The 17,453-nt window shown below is 38.0% G+C and overlaps 1 protein-coding gene across 2 annotated transcripts in view; it reads left to right on the top strand.

Moving 5' to 3' along the window:
• Positions 1–17,453, top strand: part of LOC142938505 (paired box protein Pax-7-like) — an 87,446-nt gene that overhangs the window by 1,763 nt on the left and 68,230 nt on the right. For both annotated transcript variants that reach the window (XM_076081726.1, XM_076081724.1), the window contains exon 4: positions 157–285. In XM_076081726.1, coding sequence (XP_075937841.1) covers positions 157–285 — 129 coding nt within the window. The remainder of the gene's footprint in view (positions 1–156; positions 286–17,453) is intronic.

The following is a 17,453-nucleotide window of genomic DNA, read 5'->3' as shown; positions in this document are numbered from 1 at the left end:
TGAAGGCCAAGGATGGTCATAATAATAATACTAATAAAAACAACAACAACAATAATAATATAATAATAAAAACAACAACAATAATAATAATATAATAAAAACAATAATAATAATAATATTGTGCTTTTCGCCGACTGAAGTTGCCTCTGTTTGCAGTGAGTTCGATCAGCCGTGTACTTCGAGCTCGATTTGGAAAAAAAGACGATGAGGACGAGTGTGATAAAAAGGATGAAGACGGAGAGAAGAAAACCAAACACAGCATCGACGGCATCCTCGGCGACAAAGGTAGGCCAGAGGAGAGCACACAGCCAGGCCGTGTTGGCAGCGAAAGAGTGCGTGGACAGCTGCAGGTTGGACTACTGTCTAAGCGACCAGTTGTCAACAAATTGGGCCTAAATGAGCGCTTTGTCGCGTCGGGTTTTCCTCCTTTAAACTGCTCTCCCAGCAGACCCAGGAGCAGCTCATTATTTATGAGGAGCGGGGCAGTGGATCGGGCTCCCGTGGCGCTGCTTAAACGCTCCCTTGAAAGCAATGCTGACAGATGACCGATGTGCCAGTCAATATCAATTACAGGCGGCGTGACAGGGACACGCCTCACTAACAGGAGCCAGGGGCCTGCGACCTCACAGCGGCCCGCGAGTGTGTGCGCGTCAAGTTCACCCGAAAACAATGTTCGATTTGCGGCAGCGGCACCGAACCAAAAGTGTATTGAAATTAAAGCAGAATAAATAATGCGATAAACCGACAATATAAACGTATTAAATTCATAAAATGGATTTAACTTAAAACTCACTCATCTTAAAGGTTTTTGCAAGCAATATTTTAAAGAAACGTGCTCAGAACAAATCATTTTAGCAAAACGATCAAATTTGATCGCTGAAGCGATTCTTTGAAGCAATAATGATTTAGATGTAAGTTAAGGTTCATTTCTCTAATATGTCTCAATTTTAAAATTGAGACATATTAAGCATTTAGCAGCTTAATATATTATGAGACACTTTTTTATTTATTAAGTTTTACACAGTAGACATAGCTTTATATTTGTGTTTGTAAGACAAAGTGTGCTGGGTGAGTTCATAGCTGCTGTGGCCTCCCTTAAAGAACAGCAGCAGCAGAATGACCTCCTTACTGTTTATCTTATGCTGTTTGATTGGATCAGCTGTCTGGTAATTACACTTCAGGCCTGTACCTCCCAGTGTTTCCTGACCACTGGTTTGACAGGTGACATTTTTTTTTTTCAAACGCCGTCAACGGTCCTCCTTTTCATGTTCTTCAAAAGATCAGCATGTGTCTTTCTGTCATCCGGGCCTGGCATTTAATAATTTGAAGACTTAGCCTATTACAGCTGGTAATGAAACGGGTGTCTGGTGAATGGCGTCTATGTTGGAGAGGGGTGTAATAGCTCGAAGGCATGGTAAGAAATATATTTATCCCCTATCAGCCCTCACTCTCACAGTTCCAGGCACATGCATTCTGTTGAAGGGCTTTAAAGCAGATTAAATTGAGCCTTTTATTTCTTTTCACTTTCATCTTTCAGCAGCTCACTTCGTGGTGTGGTGCCCGCAGCGCAAATTCATGAGATTTTAAGGTTTCCACTCGTGTTGTTTAGATTGTATTTTTAAATATTCATTTCTTTTGCTTTTATGGGATTGTTTTCGGTGGCATGTTGGCAGAATCTCAGGGAGAGCCAGGGTGTATTTTAGCAGCAGGTATTAGGCTGAATGAAGAAGGTGTGAAACATGGATGAGGAGGCCTTGTACAGGATATACAGTTTTCCTTTTTCGTCAGAGAAGCTATACTGTTCTTCCATGTGATATACAGCAGGAAGTCAACTAAATGCAACTGTAGAAGTGTTCAAACCAGTCAAAGATTGTTTTACAAACACACATAAGAAACAATGCATTATGAGATTTATTCAATTCAATCTTTGTATTGAAACAATGTATAATTAGTGAATAGCATGTGTTTCTACTCCTCAATTAGCATTCTCTCACATGACATTTGCATAATAGGACATGACTCCACATACATGCATATTTCACACATAAGATCATGACTATATCATCATATCTCGGCGACAAGATGATGTATGACAAAACATGTTATCATTTATATTATATTCAGTTGTGATAGATGTTAATGTTTGGAAACTGTATGAAAAGCTGCAAAATAGTCATTATATTCAGTAGATTGCTGCAGTGTAAATATGTATGATAATTTCCAGAATACATTGTAAACATGTTACAAGCTGTTTGTTACGCTAGTAGGAAATACATTTCCTTCTTAAGGCAGGTGTAATGGATAGGTAACCTTTGTGGCTACAGACAAACAATACACATCTGGGATGAGCCTCCCGTTAACAGTGACGGATGCACACTCTGCACATCTGCAGTTGAAGGCAGCATTTAGTCAATGTGCTGTTTGCCAAAGATATGCATAACCTGAAGGAAAAAAATAATAACTGTCAATTTTGGAGTCCAGAATAAGCCTGGTTGACGGAAAAAAAGGTTGACAGTGAGGATGGAGTGAGCAGTTCAAACAAATCCAGTGGAAGTGACGAGAGGCAGCTTTACAGAGAGCACAGGCTGTGGGAAGTTCTATTGCAGCTATTAATACACTTTTCCCCGGGCCTCCACTCCAACTGCACTTTCTCCCAGCTATTCTGCCGGGTTGAAATTGAGGGAGACCCAAATGTTGGCTGGAGATAACACAATCATCACAGCCACGGTCCTGGGCTGTGCATCAGTGTATTAAACTGGGATTAACCTCCCCTTTCTCCCCCGCTGCCTCGCACCAAAAATTCACATTTTTAAGAGACATATTGAAAAAAAAGACAAGGGGGCTGGAAGCCAATGTGCAACATAGAGGAATGGTATCTAAAACGATGATGAATGTCATTGTCATCATGATAATCATTGTGTTGAAAGAAATGCACTCATCTCCTATGATTATTGAGTATCAAGTAAAAATCCCAAATGATTTCTGATTCCATCCCAATGTGAGCATCTGCTGCTTTTCTCTCTTTTAACTGAATAGCTTTATTATGACGAAAGAAATCATTAAAATGCTCATAATGAATCTGTATTTAATGTACATTTTAACTGCAGCCTTAAGAGAAACATTTATTTCATAAATCAAGACAAATAGTTCATATTATCCATACCAGAGCATTAACAAATTCATTTGGAAACAGTATGAAGTGGATTGGATGTTTTGGATATTATGTTGTTTTATAGTATAATAAAGTATTGTGTTAGACTAGAGTAAAACAAATTGAAAAAAATCAGTAAATCCAGTAAAAACATACCTGACAACAAGTAAAGGTACTTTATCACATTGATGCAAAAATCCAGTATTGCCATAAATCTGATCATTCATTTGCAACATTTCTCACACCCATAAATATTAAAGGGACAGATACCGTATAAATACGTAACAATAGACAAGTTGATGTCCACTCATGGAGTGTATCATCATATTGTTATCTTCATCATGTTCTTACAACTCATAATTGTTCAGGAGGACAAAATAATCATTTGTAGCCAGTAGTCCCACCACTTCTCACCCACTCATTCAACTCTGGAAGCATTTCCCACTAATAAGTCATCAGACGGATACGTGGCGGAAATCAGCAGGGTTTGGTTGTTTTGGTGGAACATGACTGTAGATTCACAGGTTTTGGTTATAGTGAATAGGATTGTTTCCCTTTGGGGGGGGGGGGGGGGGGGGGCTTTTGTGGAATGACTGTGAAATTTGACACCGCGAGGAATATTGTGTAAATATAACAGCAGTGACATATAGCATGGATTCCATAGCAGGTGGTTCATGTACAGAATTATGTTGCATTGGAGTATGCGTAGTGAGCATCATGAACACTGTGCTCTGGGGCTCTGGGGCTCTACTGGGGCTCTGGGGCTCTAGTGTTCATGCAGCAGCCTGGCGAGCTGACCTGAGGCAGACCTGAGACAGAGCAAAGTGAGCCGCTTAGAGGCTTTGATCCTCTGCCGCTTTTGCTTATCAGAAACATTGGGGGTGACACTGCCATGATGAGAGTTCTTCATACTAGCTGGTGCCAGCGCTGCTTTCAGGCTTAATTAAAGCCCATTTACCGCTTAAAACTGAACCTGTCTCGGCCTCTGCCCCCCCCCCCCCCCTAATAATATTGGAGTGAAATTGTTTTGTTCACTCGGACGGCACTTTAAAAGGAAAGATTTCAAATGTTTGTATGCTTAAAATGTCAGTCTGGACCTTGCAGCATGAATGCTCCCAGGTACAACTGATAATTGTTTTGAATATTTCATCACTTTAGGTCAAAGTTCCCTGTATTAAGATCTTCCTCTCCTTATATACAATGAAGGGGTAATGGTTGGATCTGGAGGCTGGCAGTGACGGCACTAGATGATCCCACTCTGATCCCCATGGGGATCTGGGTCACTGTTTCAGCACAGAGGAACACGATGAAGCAAAGTAATAGAATACATACACACAGAATGAGAAATATGAGAAACAAGCACGAAGGAGTAGCAACCCTCCAACATGTGAGGTAGAATGTTAATAATAATAATTTGGTAATATGTGTAACATACAGAATTTTAGCATTACTTCAGCAGAAAAACATTAACAAATAAATAATGACAAAATAAATAATTTGTGAATTATTCAGTCAATGAATCTAGTAAAGTGGGTTATATAATATAACAGGTTTAAGTTAAAGTCCATTTTAGCTTTTTTAATGTGTAAAATAATCCATTCCAAAATACACGTATAAGTTTCACATGAGCAACACATTCCACATATTTATCACATTTCACATATGAAAATTAGACATTTTTTTCATATTTCACATGAGATGTAAGACATCACATGTGAAAGCCAAAATTTCATTTCCAATATCACATGTTTTTCATCTCTTGAGTTTTTTGTAGATTGCATGTGAAAGTTGATTAATGATGATACTGAATTGACGCTCTACAGCACATGTGATTTCCAGAAATTTCCCATCTGAAATAACAACAATATGATTAATATTAATATTATTATTAATAATTATTGTTATTAATAATTGTTATACTAATAATGTATGAAATGTAGAGGAAAACAGCATCAATCTAACAAATACAGAAACATCCATACAGTCTTTAAAACATCAAAAATGAAAAGGCTGGTTTTCATAATCAACTATCATTTCTGAAATAAAAACACCAAGCATGTTGCTCAGACATGATTACTGGTCGCTTTTCTCCATTTATTCCTGCTAATCAAACAGACAAACTAATTCATTTGACATATTACATTATTGGGTTTAGAGGTCAATCAGTTTAGTTATTGATAAATTAATCTAATCAAATAAGATTCACATGTAATTAGAGCCTAGAATGCAGCTAATTGTAGTCTATCTTTTTCAGCACCCGTTAGCATTTTTGTCGGGGCTGACCTACTTGTTGATTTTCCTTTATTTCTAGTAGCACTTTGGACATCTCAGTGATGTCTTTGAGAAAACCAATATCTATATAAAGGGGAGCTGCTGAACTGGGAGGGGGCTTTGAATAGGAGAATAGCAGCCCACTTCTTTGCCATGGAGTGTTCAGTAGCCATCCCTTAATCCTCCTTTCATTTCGCCAACAAATGCCAAGAATCTTGTCTGGCGACCCAATGGGAAGCTGATCAGCCAACAATAGAGGAGCGGTGCACAAAGAGCAAACAGGCAAAACAGGGTTGAGGGCAGTCAGAGGCCTCGGGCATCCCATTAACAGCCCATTTGCAAAGGATACAAACAAGACAATGGCAAACAGAGAAATGAGAAAACAGACCACAAACAATATGGCAACAACAAATTAATAAAATGCCAACACTTTGGCTGGTCTTTAACTGAGCCCTGGATGATTGTTGTGTCGAACCCGCAGAGAGCTCATGTAGTGCAGCTGTGCAGCTCCAGTTTGATGTTCAATGTGTATCACGCATTGAAGTTACTACAGTCAAGTTACATAGACATCATATATTGATACGTTCTAAACAAAGATTAGAGTAAGTAAGTGGGTTACTGGAGATCCCAAAGTTTCCAATTTGAGGAAATGTTTATATCATTTATGAATATTTCAATTTGATGGAATGGAGCTTTTTAGGAGCTTTTACTCATTTCTTATCTGTAAAAATGCAAGGAAAGTTTTAAGAAAAAAAGAATCAAGGGTTAACATGATATGTTGTGCTTGATTTGTTTGTTATCTGCCAGTATGTCAGGATTTGTCATGGAGACATCTGCTTTAATCCAGCTCATTTAGCTGTCCAGCTAAACATGGACAGAGAGAGCGCTACAGAAACAACACTCAGAGATGCTCCTCCTCTCAGCCTGCGGATCAAACCACTGGCTTTAAAGACACAGCTCACTGATACAAATACTGCATTATTCTTTCATTTAGCACAAGAAAGTATACTTTAAAAGTATAGACCGTTTAAATAAAATACAGGATAATGTCTGCATATTGTTAACATCTACAGTAGATTAAATGTTGATGCGCATGGACATTCTGTCTTTTAAATAGGTCAACACAATGTGGCCTTTGATCTTTCAAAAATAGAAAAGATGAAATTGATGAATACAAATATTTAAATAAGTATACCCCCATATATCCAGTGAAAAAACAGAGGACATGACCTCAATGTCCTATAGTCATGGACTTAATAAACATATTTAACATTAAGTATGGAAAGAAATAATGTACTTACAAACTGGATTTTGTATTTTTTTTTTATCCTGTCATTAGCTTTCCATTTGTTATCAAAAAAAGAAATTGGCCAAATATGTCCGTAGAGACAGAGGGAAAATGTGTATAACTAGTATTCATATTGTAAGGGAATGTAAAGAGCCTATATTGGGGAAATGGTTGATGGAATTATATAAGCGAGTGGCTAAATGCATCTTTAAAATCCTGTTTGAAATTTCCATACAGAGGGCTGTGTGCTTGGATCTATTAGATGGCTTATTCATAGATTTCTCCATCAATCTATGGAGGAAATCACATTCACAGAATGCAACCATCCAGTGTAATTGGTTCGAAAATGACCTTAAATATACAGAGATTACTGGGGCATAAAGGCCCGGCAATTTTGGGGGGTAGAGTAAATGTTCACGCTACTGAAAGGTATGAAAGTGGATTAATGGCCATTTCTCCGTCACTGCATTAAAATGATTTGAGCCACATATTTAACACAAGCTCTGATGGGAACTGAGCATTGTTCACACAGCATCCTTGTGGAAATAGATCGGTGTACAGTGTACTACTGTGTACAGTAGCCAGATCTGTGTGAGCTGATCTTACAGAATGTTCTGCTTTTTTGCTCTCGTCACATTTCATGACAAAAGAAATGATCTATTGTGTTGTATTTTGTGTAATTGTCTGCAATCATGAGAATGCGTGTTTAATTAGACCTCGACGGTACTGAATTGAATAGGAATATTTGGAACAAATACCTTTGATTGAAACATATAGTGTGTGAGGTGTTGCTGCACCATGAGCCTCCAGAACAGCTTCAGTGCTGCTTGTCGTAGATTCTTCAAGGGTGTGGAGCAAAACATATTTCCTAATTTGTTGTTTTGATGATGATGGTGGTGGTGGTAGAGAGCACGGTCTAACATGTCACTGCAAAATCTAAAATAGCTGTTCAGTTGGGTCGATGTTTGCTGTGAAGGCCGTAGCAGATAATTCACATCATGTTTAAACTCATCAAACCACTCAGTAAGCCGTCTGTAATCCAGGGAGAGACCACTTTCATAGGGTTATTCTTTTCATTTGTCACCATCGGTATATCAGTTTAGTAATAATAACAACAACAATAATATTAAAATTATTAATAATAATAATAATAATAATAATCACACTGAATTGTAATGGAGAATTTAGGAGCAGGAAAACACAAACTCAGGTACTCAACCAAATATAATCATTCTCATATGACAGTATCAGTATTATTTTGATATTAAATCCTTAAAAGTTAGAAGCCAAGGTTTTTAACCAAAAACACAGGGTTTGAAAAAGAGTCACACCCATATCCTTAATTATATAACAATACAATGAAGTATACACTGTGTGATACAGCTGACAGTGCTGTTTTGGCATGTAGTTTACCGTAGACGAAATGATGATTGTTTATTGTCTTGCACAGCACATAATACTGTCTTAATACTAACTTACATGAATTAGATAACATTTCATAGACTTCAAATTGTACAGAATGCAGCACGCCAGACTACTAACAGGGAAAGAGATCATAACACTCTGTTAATGTCTTTACACCAGCTACCTGTTTATTTCAGAACTGAGATTCTGAGATTTTAATCATTTCTTTTAATTTAAGACTATATCTCTGAATTACTTTGCCCTTATCAACCTGCACGCAGTCTGAGGTCGTCCGGCTGGAACCTGTTAGCAGTTTCAATGACGAGGTGTTCGACTAAAGGGGGCCAAGCTTTTGCTGTCAGAACACCTCAACTCTGGAAAAACCTGCCTGACAACTTAGACGTGCACAATCAGTAGCTTTCTCTTCTGATAATTTACATTTTTATTGAAAGACTTTCTTATAAACTCTTTTTTTCTGAAAATGTATTTTTATCATCTGCATTTTTACCTGTTTATTGCTTTAAAACTACAATTACATAACTTGTGAACATAATGTTATGCACACACAAGTGTAAGGGAGAGAAACCAAAAAAAGAACATGAAAGAAAAAAGAAAGGATGGGACAGATATCATTATAGATAACGCCATGTTTTCAATTACCAGTCACGGATATATCTAATTGAAATAGACTATAAATGGTTGCCATATAAAATAGAACATATTCACCTTTCTTCTCGGTGAAAAATGTTTCATCACATCTTTCAGCAGAGTGGGCTGATGGATTTTTCTGTTTCCAATTTAATAAAATCAATCTTCATGGTGACAATGTCACAAAATGTATGATCATACAGAATATTGGTTATTTGACAGCTCTAACTGCTTTCACTCCAAACACTGCTGGAACTGGGTCTGGTTCGAGTCGCTTCTGTTAAACCTCGGAAAGAGATATATTAGATATACAAGAGAATATTTTAGTCCAATAATTAACAATCCTTGGGCAGTTCCAAAACATGTGTGCTCATGAAGCCGGTGCTGTCCATATCAATGACAGGATGGATTTACTGTAGGAAAGTGTAATAGTCTGTATAATATGTGGAACTGCATGGGTTCCATGTCTGGTGCATACAGAAGAGGAATGGAAGTGTTCTTGGGCTTTTCTCCACCGATCTTCCATGATTTCCTCTTCCAGACTGTACAGTCTTTTTGCGCCAGCCATAAATATTTGATTTTTTTTTTTATTCTTGCATACAGTATATCTGACAAAATCGGTCAGGTATATTACATTTGTATTTTAGTTAATGGAATGTAGGAGAAATCTGTTGAATGTCGAGTCAGAGAGTCTGTTAACCAGGTTAGCACTGAGCATTGAGCAAAATCATTGCTAGTAGACCAATCACCCTTGTGTACGCGGAACCAAAATGATATGGAACAAATGGTACAAGACCAACTATAAAGACAAAGGTGAGGCAATCCCATAGAGCAGAGCTACTGCAGGGGGTCCGTGAAATTATCGGTTGATTAGACAATTAAAAAAAACAAAACATGAATCTGTTCATTATTGTAATAGTTCAGTGTTGTATGAAAGATAACAGGTATGTTTATGCATGACAGTGGCACTAATAGGCCATCACTCATTTTCGTTTCCACATTTATGTTTAAAATGAAAACATCAATTTGAATAGCTTGTATGCATGATTATCTTGCGAGAGACAATGTTGATATTGACATTGGTATCAGCTGACAAGGTATGTTTATAAAAGGCAGTGGCACGGCCACCCTACTCACTGTACCTTGCACATGTTTAAAATAAAAACATGAATATATGAACCTGTGTATTATTTGAATAGCTTAGTATTGAATGCACAATAAAGAGGTATGTTTATACATGGCACGAGGCCCAGTTTAATATAAAACACAATTTTATACAATATATATAGTCGGGGTCCCTGCTCCATCTCTCTATCAGTTTGGGGGTCCTTGGCCTGAAAAACGTTGAAGACCCCTGGTCTAGAGTCTTTGTCAGAAAAATGTCTGTTTTATTTTGTTCCAAAAAAAGTAAAATAATGCAGATTTAAATTTCTGAGAAAGTACTTATTGATGACGACAAGAATATAGGCGATATGCCAAAATCACAATATAAGTAATTTCATTTCTAGTTAAATATATATGTCACAATATAGCATGCTTTCTGGTAGTTCAATAATTAAATTGTCGATATGGTATAACCACATCAACGCCTGCACTCCTGTGTGAATTAAATACTAGATTATAGAAAAACAAATTAGAACTTTAGTGGGAAATGAACATAACACATTTAAGGGAACTTATAGAGAAAGAAAAATGTCCATGTATATACCCATTTGTTAATCACATTGGACTGAGTGGTAATGTAAAGTGTGATGTAGAAAACCCCCCGTAATCTTCAAATGATATTCCCTCAAAATATTTCACATCAGATTTTCAGTTAGTATGTGCTTGTTATTATCAACTTAGATCTTGTGTCATGATATCTCAATATATGATTTTATAATGGAGAATGGAGATTCCATTGTTTGGTCATATCATTTTGAGAAATTTTGTTGAGACAACTAAGGAATAATATCTATTCCAAGGTATTTCAATTGATCTAAAATTGCAAATGGTAAGGAGATAATTCTATGTACACTGTCATGCTTGAAGATTGATTGTGAATAATATACCTTAGAGGTTAAGCCTATATCCTGATTCGACTCCAAATATTTTCAAGGATGCTGGAAGTAGAGGGTAGGATCTAGGGAAGGGGCTATTGGCGTCCCACTTTATGCCCCTGGCTTGATTTGGCAGTGCTGTGCGATCCCTTCTCAATATAATCTCTAGTTATTGTTATTATCATACAGGTCACATCACACTGCTGCCAAATAAAAATTTGGGAACACTACATGAAATGAACAAATCGGTTTTTCCAATAATGTATTTCTTTTATGCTTGGTTGAAATGAGGATTTGCACTGTAAAACAATTTATAATATATTATTGGTCATCTCTCGGAGCTTTTGCCATACGGTTTACACTGACATATCTTTCATCATTTTATTTCTGGTTGTTTTAGGTCATTTGAAGCAATGTGAATTTCATGGAAATTAAGGATTTACAGTTTCTTTTGCATCAATATGGTAAAGTACCTTTATTTATCAGGTTTTTAATACGGTGGATTTGAACAGACAGACCTGTGTCGTCATTGTATTCATAAACTGTTATTTTCCAAAAAACTATACCACAGAAATCACAATAGTGCAAATGCACTCTCCAAGTTTATTCAGAGATGTAATCTCAGACTTAATAGTCCACAGTATTTAGGCCTCCATTTCTGTTGTGCACTGCATTGTGGTACAACAGCGTCCACCAACACCACACTTCCCAAGTTACTCAGTGTACAGTTTACAAATCAGACATTTCTTCCCTCTCAGACAATGAAACTTATTTCAGAGATCCTTGATACACACTGCATGTTGTTCTAATATCTTTGGTGCAGTTAAATATGTTAAATATATGTTAAGATGTTATCACTTAAATGGGGCTATGTGTGACAATATACTTCAAAATCATGTACAAAACGGTATGTTTGAAACATAACAGTGCAATACATTTTAAAATAAAACGATCTTTTCTAAAGTACTGTTTCGAAACAACATGATCTTTGGACAAATAATGTGTTGATTTTCAATCAATACATAGTTATCAAAACACCTCCAAATTCATTTAATTTATCAAAACTGATTAATGGGGTTAACTTCAAAATGTTTGGGGGTATCTTGGTTATTTTGATATGTTTACCAAGTATACTGGTTATCATTTCTGGGAGAAAGGCATGTCCTTAGAGATGGTGATGTGATCATACAGCCTGATTTTATTAGGAATCAATAACAAGCTCACATTTGAAAACTGAAAATACTTTGACTTTCTATGAAGAAAATATTTTACCCTTTTTGCAAATGCTGGCCTTAAAGTCAGCATTGTTTAGCATTTTAGCCCTGTTCAGGATGCCAGAGACATTGAGCATGTGGACACAAAATAACCAGTATGTCTGCATTCATGCGTGGTCTACTGATACACAAACAGTTGCTAACAAGAAAAAAAGGAGAAAAAAACCCTAAAATGGAGTAAGAGGCCCGGCAGTATTTTGTGCCTGCATTTGCCATTGAAGGAGTTGATGAACTCTTCCAAGTTTATTAAAGAAAGGGAAACAATATGAACCAAAGGCTTGTGGCAAGCAGTCTGACAGTTTATAAAGTGGCGGCCATTGTGGCCTGAAGGCAGATGCATGAATACCCTTGAATAGACTCCCTCAAAGTGACACGATTGAGCTAGACAACAGCAAAACGCTGAAAGGAAAGCTTCTCCTCTGCGCTGCCAAGCTGATCGGCATTTCTAATGCTCTTGCTTTGAATGAATGTACATCTGCAGTGGGAGGGTTTGCTGTGGTCCACTCACTACACATTTTTTTCTGCTGTTTGAGTGGAAGTAAAACCTTGTGCCTCATATAGCCACTGCAAGCAGCAGGTGTCTTCCTACTGTTAGAGAAATTAGCGAACAGAAAAGAGAACTCAAGACAACATACTTTTACTGAAGGTCTCTATTTGTTACTCTTTTCCGAACTGAGTGTAGCATAATGTTCCCTAAAGTTGAAATGGTTTGAATTCATTTGATGGAAAAAGAATGATGAGGAGGGAAATTATTAATTAATGAGAAAACAGATGAACATTTTGAGTCTTTGGAGCCTTTGAAAGGTGTGAAAGATACTAAAGAAAATGAAGCCGTACCTGAAGATGAAGCACTATTCTAGATTTTACAGAAGCTAAGAGAAGCTAATACAGGAGTAATATGATCTCTTTTCTTAGTTCTTGTCAGAACATGTGCTGCAGCATTCTGGATCAACTGGAGAGTCTAAAGATATTTTTGGAGCAGCCTGATAATAAGGAATTGCAATAATCCAGCATAGAAGTAACACATGCATAGACTAGTTTTTCTGCATCCTTTTGAGGCAGGATGTGCCTGATTTTTGAAATGTTACGTAGGTGAAAAAGGGCAGTCCTTGAAATTTGTTTGATCTGGGAGTTAAAGGACATATCCTGATCAAAGATAACTCCGAGAGTCTTTGCTTTGGTGCTGGAGGTCAGGGCAATGTCATCTAGAAAAACTATATATGTGAAAATGTGTTTTAGAGGTGTTCTGGGCCTAGTAGAATACCTTCAGTTTTGTCTGAGTTTGACATCAGGAAGTTTCAGGTCATCCAGATTTTTTTGTCCTTAAGACATGCTTGAAGTTTAGCGAGCTGGTTGTTTCATCTGTCTTGATAGATAGATATCATTGGGCATCATCTGCATTACATTAACAGTTTATGAATTGTTTCATAACAACATTGCCTAAAGGAAGGTGAATATCACAGAACCTTGTGGAACTCCATGACTAACTTTGGTGTGCATGAAAGAGCCGCAGCGGGCTCCAGTTCCTGCCGCTGTCTCCGCGGGGCCACAGATGACTCCAGCTCCCCGTGTCCTGTCGGCAGTCCGACCGACTCCAGCTCCCCGTGTCCGGTCGGCGGTCCGGCCGACTCCAGCTCCTCGTGTCCGGTCAGCGGTTTGCCCGACTCCGTATCGAGCTGCCGCCTCGGAGCTGCAGCGGGTTCCAGTTCCTGCCGCTGCCGCCTCCAAGCCGCAACGGGCTCCAGCTCCGGCCACCCCCGAGCCGCATGCGACCTCCAGTTCCAGCCGCCGCCGCCTCCGAGCCGCAGCGGGCTCCAGGTCCAGCCAAAATCACTGAGGGGGGATGTTTTCTCCTGCATGTGCTGATGAGTATGTGAAAGATCTATAGAGCATAGATCTTCAAGTGATGAAAAGAGTGTCCATCGAATGCCTCTATTTTGGTCTTCAGTTGTTTGTCTCATTACCCAGTCAATAGTAATATTGAAGAGAAAAGCTGACATCACACATGCTTGTCTCACACCTGTCTTCACTTGGAATTTGTGGAGACTGTTTCCAACCCTGCATGTGAAGTTGGTACAAAAACTTTGGATCACAAGAACCATATCTTCAGGGATCCTGCCGCAATATATGCCAAAGGCTTTGACGATAAATGGAGTCAAATGCTTTTTCAAAGTTAACAAAGTATATATACAGTTCTTTTTGGAGATGTTGGTCTACAGCATCTGTTATTCGATTAATAATAATCTTTGCCATGATCTTACTTGGTATTGACAGAAGTGTAATTCCACGCCAGTTCTTACAATTTCTTAGAGAACCTTTCTTTGGTACTTTGATGATGATCCCCTCTGACCAGTCATCAGCTATTTTATTATTCTCCCATATAGACGTAAAAAGTGGTTGAAGAATTGTAGCTGTCAGATTCGGGTCTGCCTTGAAGAGCTCTGCATTGAGGTTATCTGGACCAGGGTTTTTCCTGTTTCTTAAGAATTTAATCGCCATTATAATTTCATCTTTGGTTGGTGGTTCAATGCTGATATCCAAATCTGCTTCTGCATCTTGGAAGTTAGCCTGTGTTGTTGGTGGAGGCCTGTTCAGCCCTGTGTCTCTGTGCTATGATGCACTCTAAATCCTTGCGGAAAATCCTCAGATCAACTATTGGTGGGGGCTACGCTAAAAAACCATGATCAAGGAATTGATGAATTGATTATCTTTAGAAATGAATATGAATATATATTTGTGAGGTGTTTTAAAGATGTAGATCTTTAGTAGAAACTTAACTTGATTAACACATTGTTGGTTTGGGTCTGCACATGGGGTTTGTTGACAAGAACATATAGAATAACACTAGGCTTATCCTTTAAAACTTTCTCCTTTATTGACAACCATATTCAAATGTTATCGCATTGTTGCATTGCAAGGTGTGGCGATATGGACAAAACTAATACCACATTAACTATATTGATTTTTTTTTTAAATGCTTTAATTGTCCTTAATATAAAAAGAATCATGAGGTAAAGTTTAAATAATTAGAATCATATTTTTTACCTATGTCCTCAAGATTAAAAAAAAATTCATTGTCTATCACATAATGATAGACCATTGTCTTTGGTTTGGTGCTCACAAACAATATAAAACATACACCCATGAAAGACACATACAATTACTTTTAACCACAAACGAATAAAACCAAAACACGATAGCGCTGAGCCTCACACCGCAAGTTGCTCAAACAAAGCCTCGCCAGAAGTATTAGATTAGAATATCATAGTTGTGTCAAATGTTGGTCAAATTTAACCTAGCATGCTGCTAAACAATTAAAACTGTTCTTTATTGTTAATCAATCAAAACCAATATAAAGCAAATTCTAAAAGAGATTTTTCAGCTACAATAATGTCTGAATGTAGAATTATTTAAAACAGCACCCGGAATTTACAGATCCCTCTTATGTTTTTTCATAGGTGATTTAGACTGGTTTATGATCACATAATGCCCAGTGTATTACACATACTGTATATAAACTGGCCGACGAGGCTTGGTTGGCCCAAATTAGCATGAAAAGACATCAGTGGAAGGATAGCTTTTTCCCCCTGGAGTGTCGAGCATCAGGTGAGAAGCTCGCCGAACCCTCCATCTCTTACAAACGTATTGGAGTCCATTTCAAAGCTTTTTAACCAGAATCTGTGAAGGGAGTCAACACGCACAAATCACTTCATTTTCTTTGCACTGCTCTGATTGTTAATCCACTTTCTTCCAAAGTAAGATTATTCTATTGCTCTTTAAAACTTTCTGCAATTGCTTTCTTTAAGCCTGCAGCTGTCCACTGAGGGCTTTGCTGTGTCGAATATATCTTAAGAGTGCCTCTTATTATTATATTTGCTCCCAGCTCTAATCTTTATCAGTGTTTATATTGACAGTCGGCAATTTTTGTTTATGGCTATTTTTTATCTATTAAATAAAGACACATGCATGCCAGTGCCTGGGGAGGAAAGAAGATAAAGACTTTGCATTAATAGCAGTTTGCTAAGACATAATGCCCTGATAAAGCCAGCATCTTTGTGTGGGCCGGATTGAGTTCAGTGCCAGTTCTATGTAGCGTTTACGAAGAGCACACAGCTTGCCTCTCACAGATCCTATAGCTTTCTGTGACACCATACGTTTGTGGCTGCAATCAAGTATTTTTTGATAGTAAAACAACAAAAGTTGGGATTTTTCCATTCATTTTTTCAGCACAGAGAGTGTGCAGACTTCATAAATCTTTTGGCAAATATTTTACTCATCATTGTAAAACTGCCTACGTTGCACACACTCCACTCCTGCTGCTTACTATACACTTTTGCTGCATTTGTTGTGACTAAATGCCATTGTGTTGGAGATGTATTGGAACAAAGGCAGGAACAATGCTGAACTGTGTGAATGGGAGCGTGTGCAGAGGCAGTGCTGGTCTCGGCTTCAGCTCAGTTTTGCTCACTTGGGCTTGAATTCGAGGCCTTTGTTGACGGAGCGGCTCCTGGTGCCAACTGGCAGATTTTTACTTTACTTTCTTTTGTGTTCTTTGAATACAGTTTTAAAACTTTGGCTTTGGCCTCAATTAGTTGAATGTTCAGACCTTCAATTCAAGGCCCTGCATTGTTGGTACAGGCATAATAATCTCCAAGTCAAACAAAAATGAAAGGAACCTGTTATTACAGTAAGCTGTGTTACAAAATACATATTTATTGACTGAAAACTTTTAGAAGCAACTGAGAGCTATTTATGCATAGAAAACTTTTTGGAGAATTTTGTGAAATATTTCAGTTAAATACCCTTTTAAATAGGTGACATAAATTATCTAAAATGGGTCATTTGTATTAGCAGGCATAGAGTGAATTTATACTCATGAACACAAAGGTTTGCAGATATGTACGACCACAGCAGGTGCAATTATACTGAATGATGACTACCTTTATCCTCAGCTTCATATTGACTCTTTATTTTAATTCTGCTGATGTGGGTCAGGAAAGTGAAACTTTACTTTGTTAAAATGCGATTCCTAAATACAAAAATAAAATCTGGTTCATGTTCCAACAACCTCCCCCATCTATCCGTTCCATGTCATGCCTCGGCACCATTTGACCTCTTTAACTTAAATATGCAGGCAGCACTTTGCTCGGCTGCTCAGCTTTAGTGACTCAGTCTGGAAGTGTTTACTGAAGTCTTGCAGAGTGCAGTGGGGCTGCTCGTGGTCTTTCATGGCCTGCAGCCCCCTGAGGTGCTGGATCTATTGGTCCTGAAAGGCACTGGGAGGCTCCCGGGCCTTTGTTGTTTAAGGTGAGCCCACTTTGTCACTGAGGCAGCTGACCAGAAAGAGGTGTCCAAAGAACCTTCACAGACAAGACCGA

The sequence above is a fragment of the Anarhichas minor genome, unplaced genomic scaffold (genome assembly GCF_050575085.1).
Source record: "Anarhichas minor isolate MPS153535 unplaced genomic scaffold, ASM5057508v1 ptg000086l, whole genome shotgun sequence".
NCBI classification, from domain to species: domain Eukaryota; kingdom Metazoa; phylum Chordata; class Actinopteri; order Perciformes; family Anarhichadidae; genus Anarhichas; species Anarhichas minor.
Note: the sequence above shows the minus strand (reverse complement) of the source record. Positions and strands in the feature narration are given on the sequence as shown.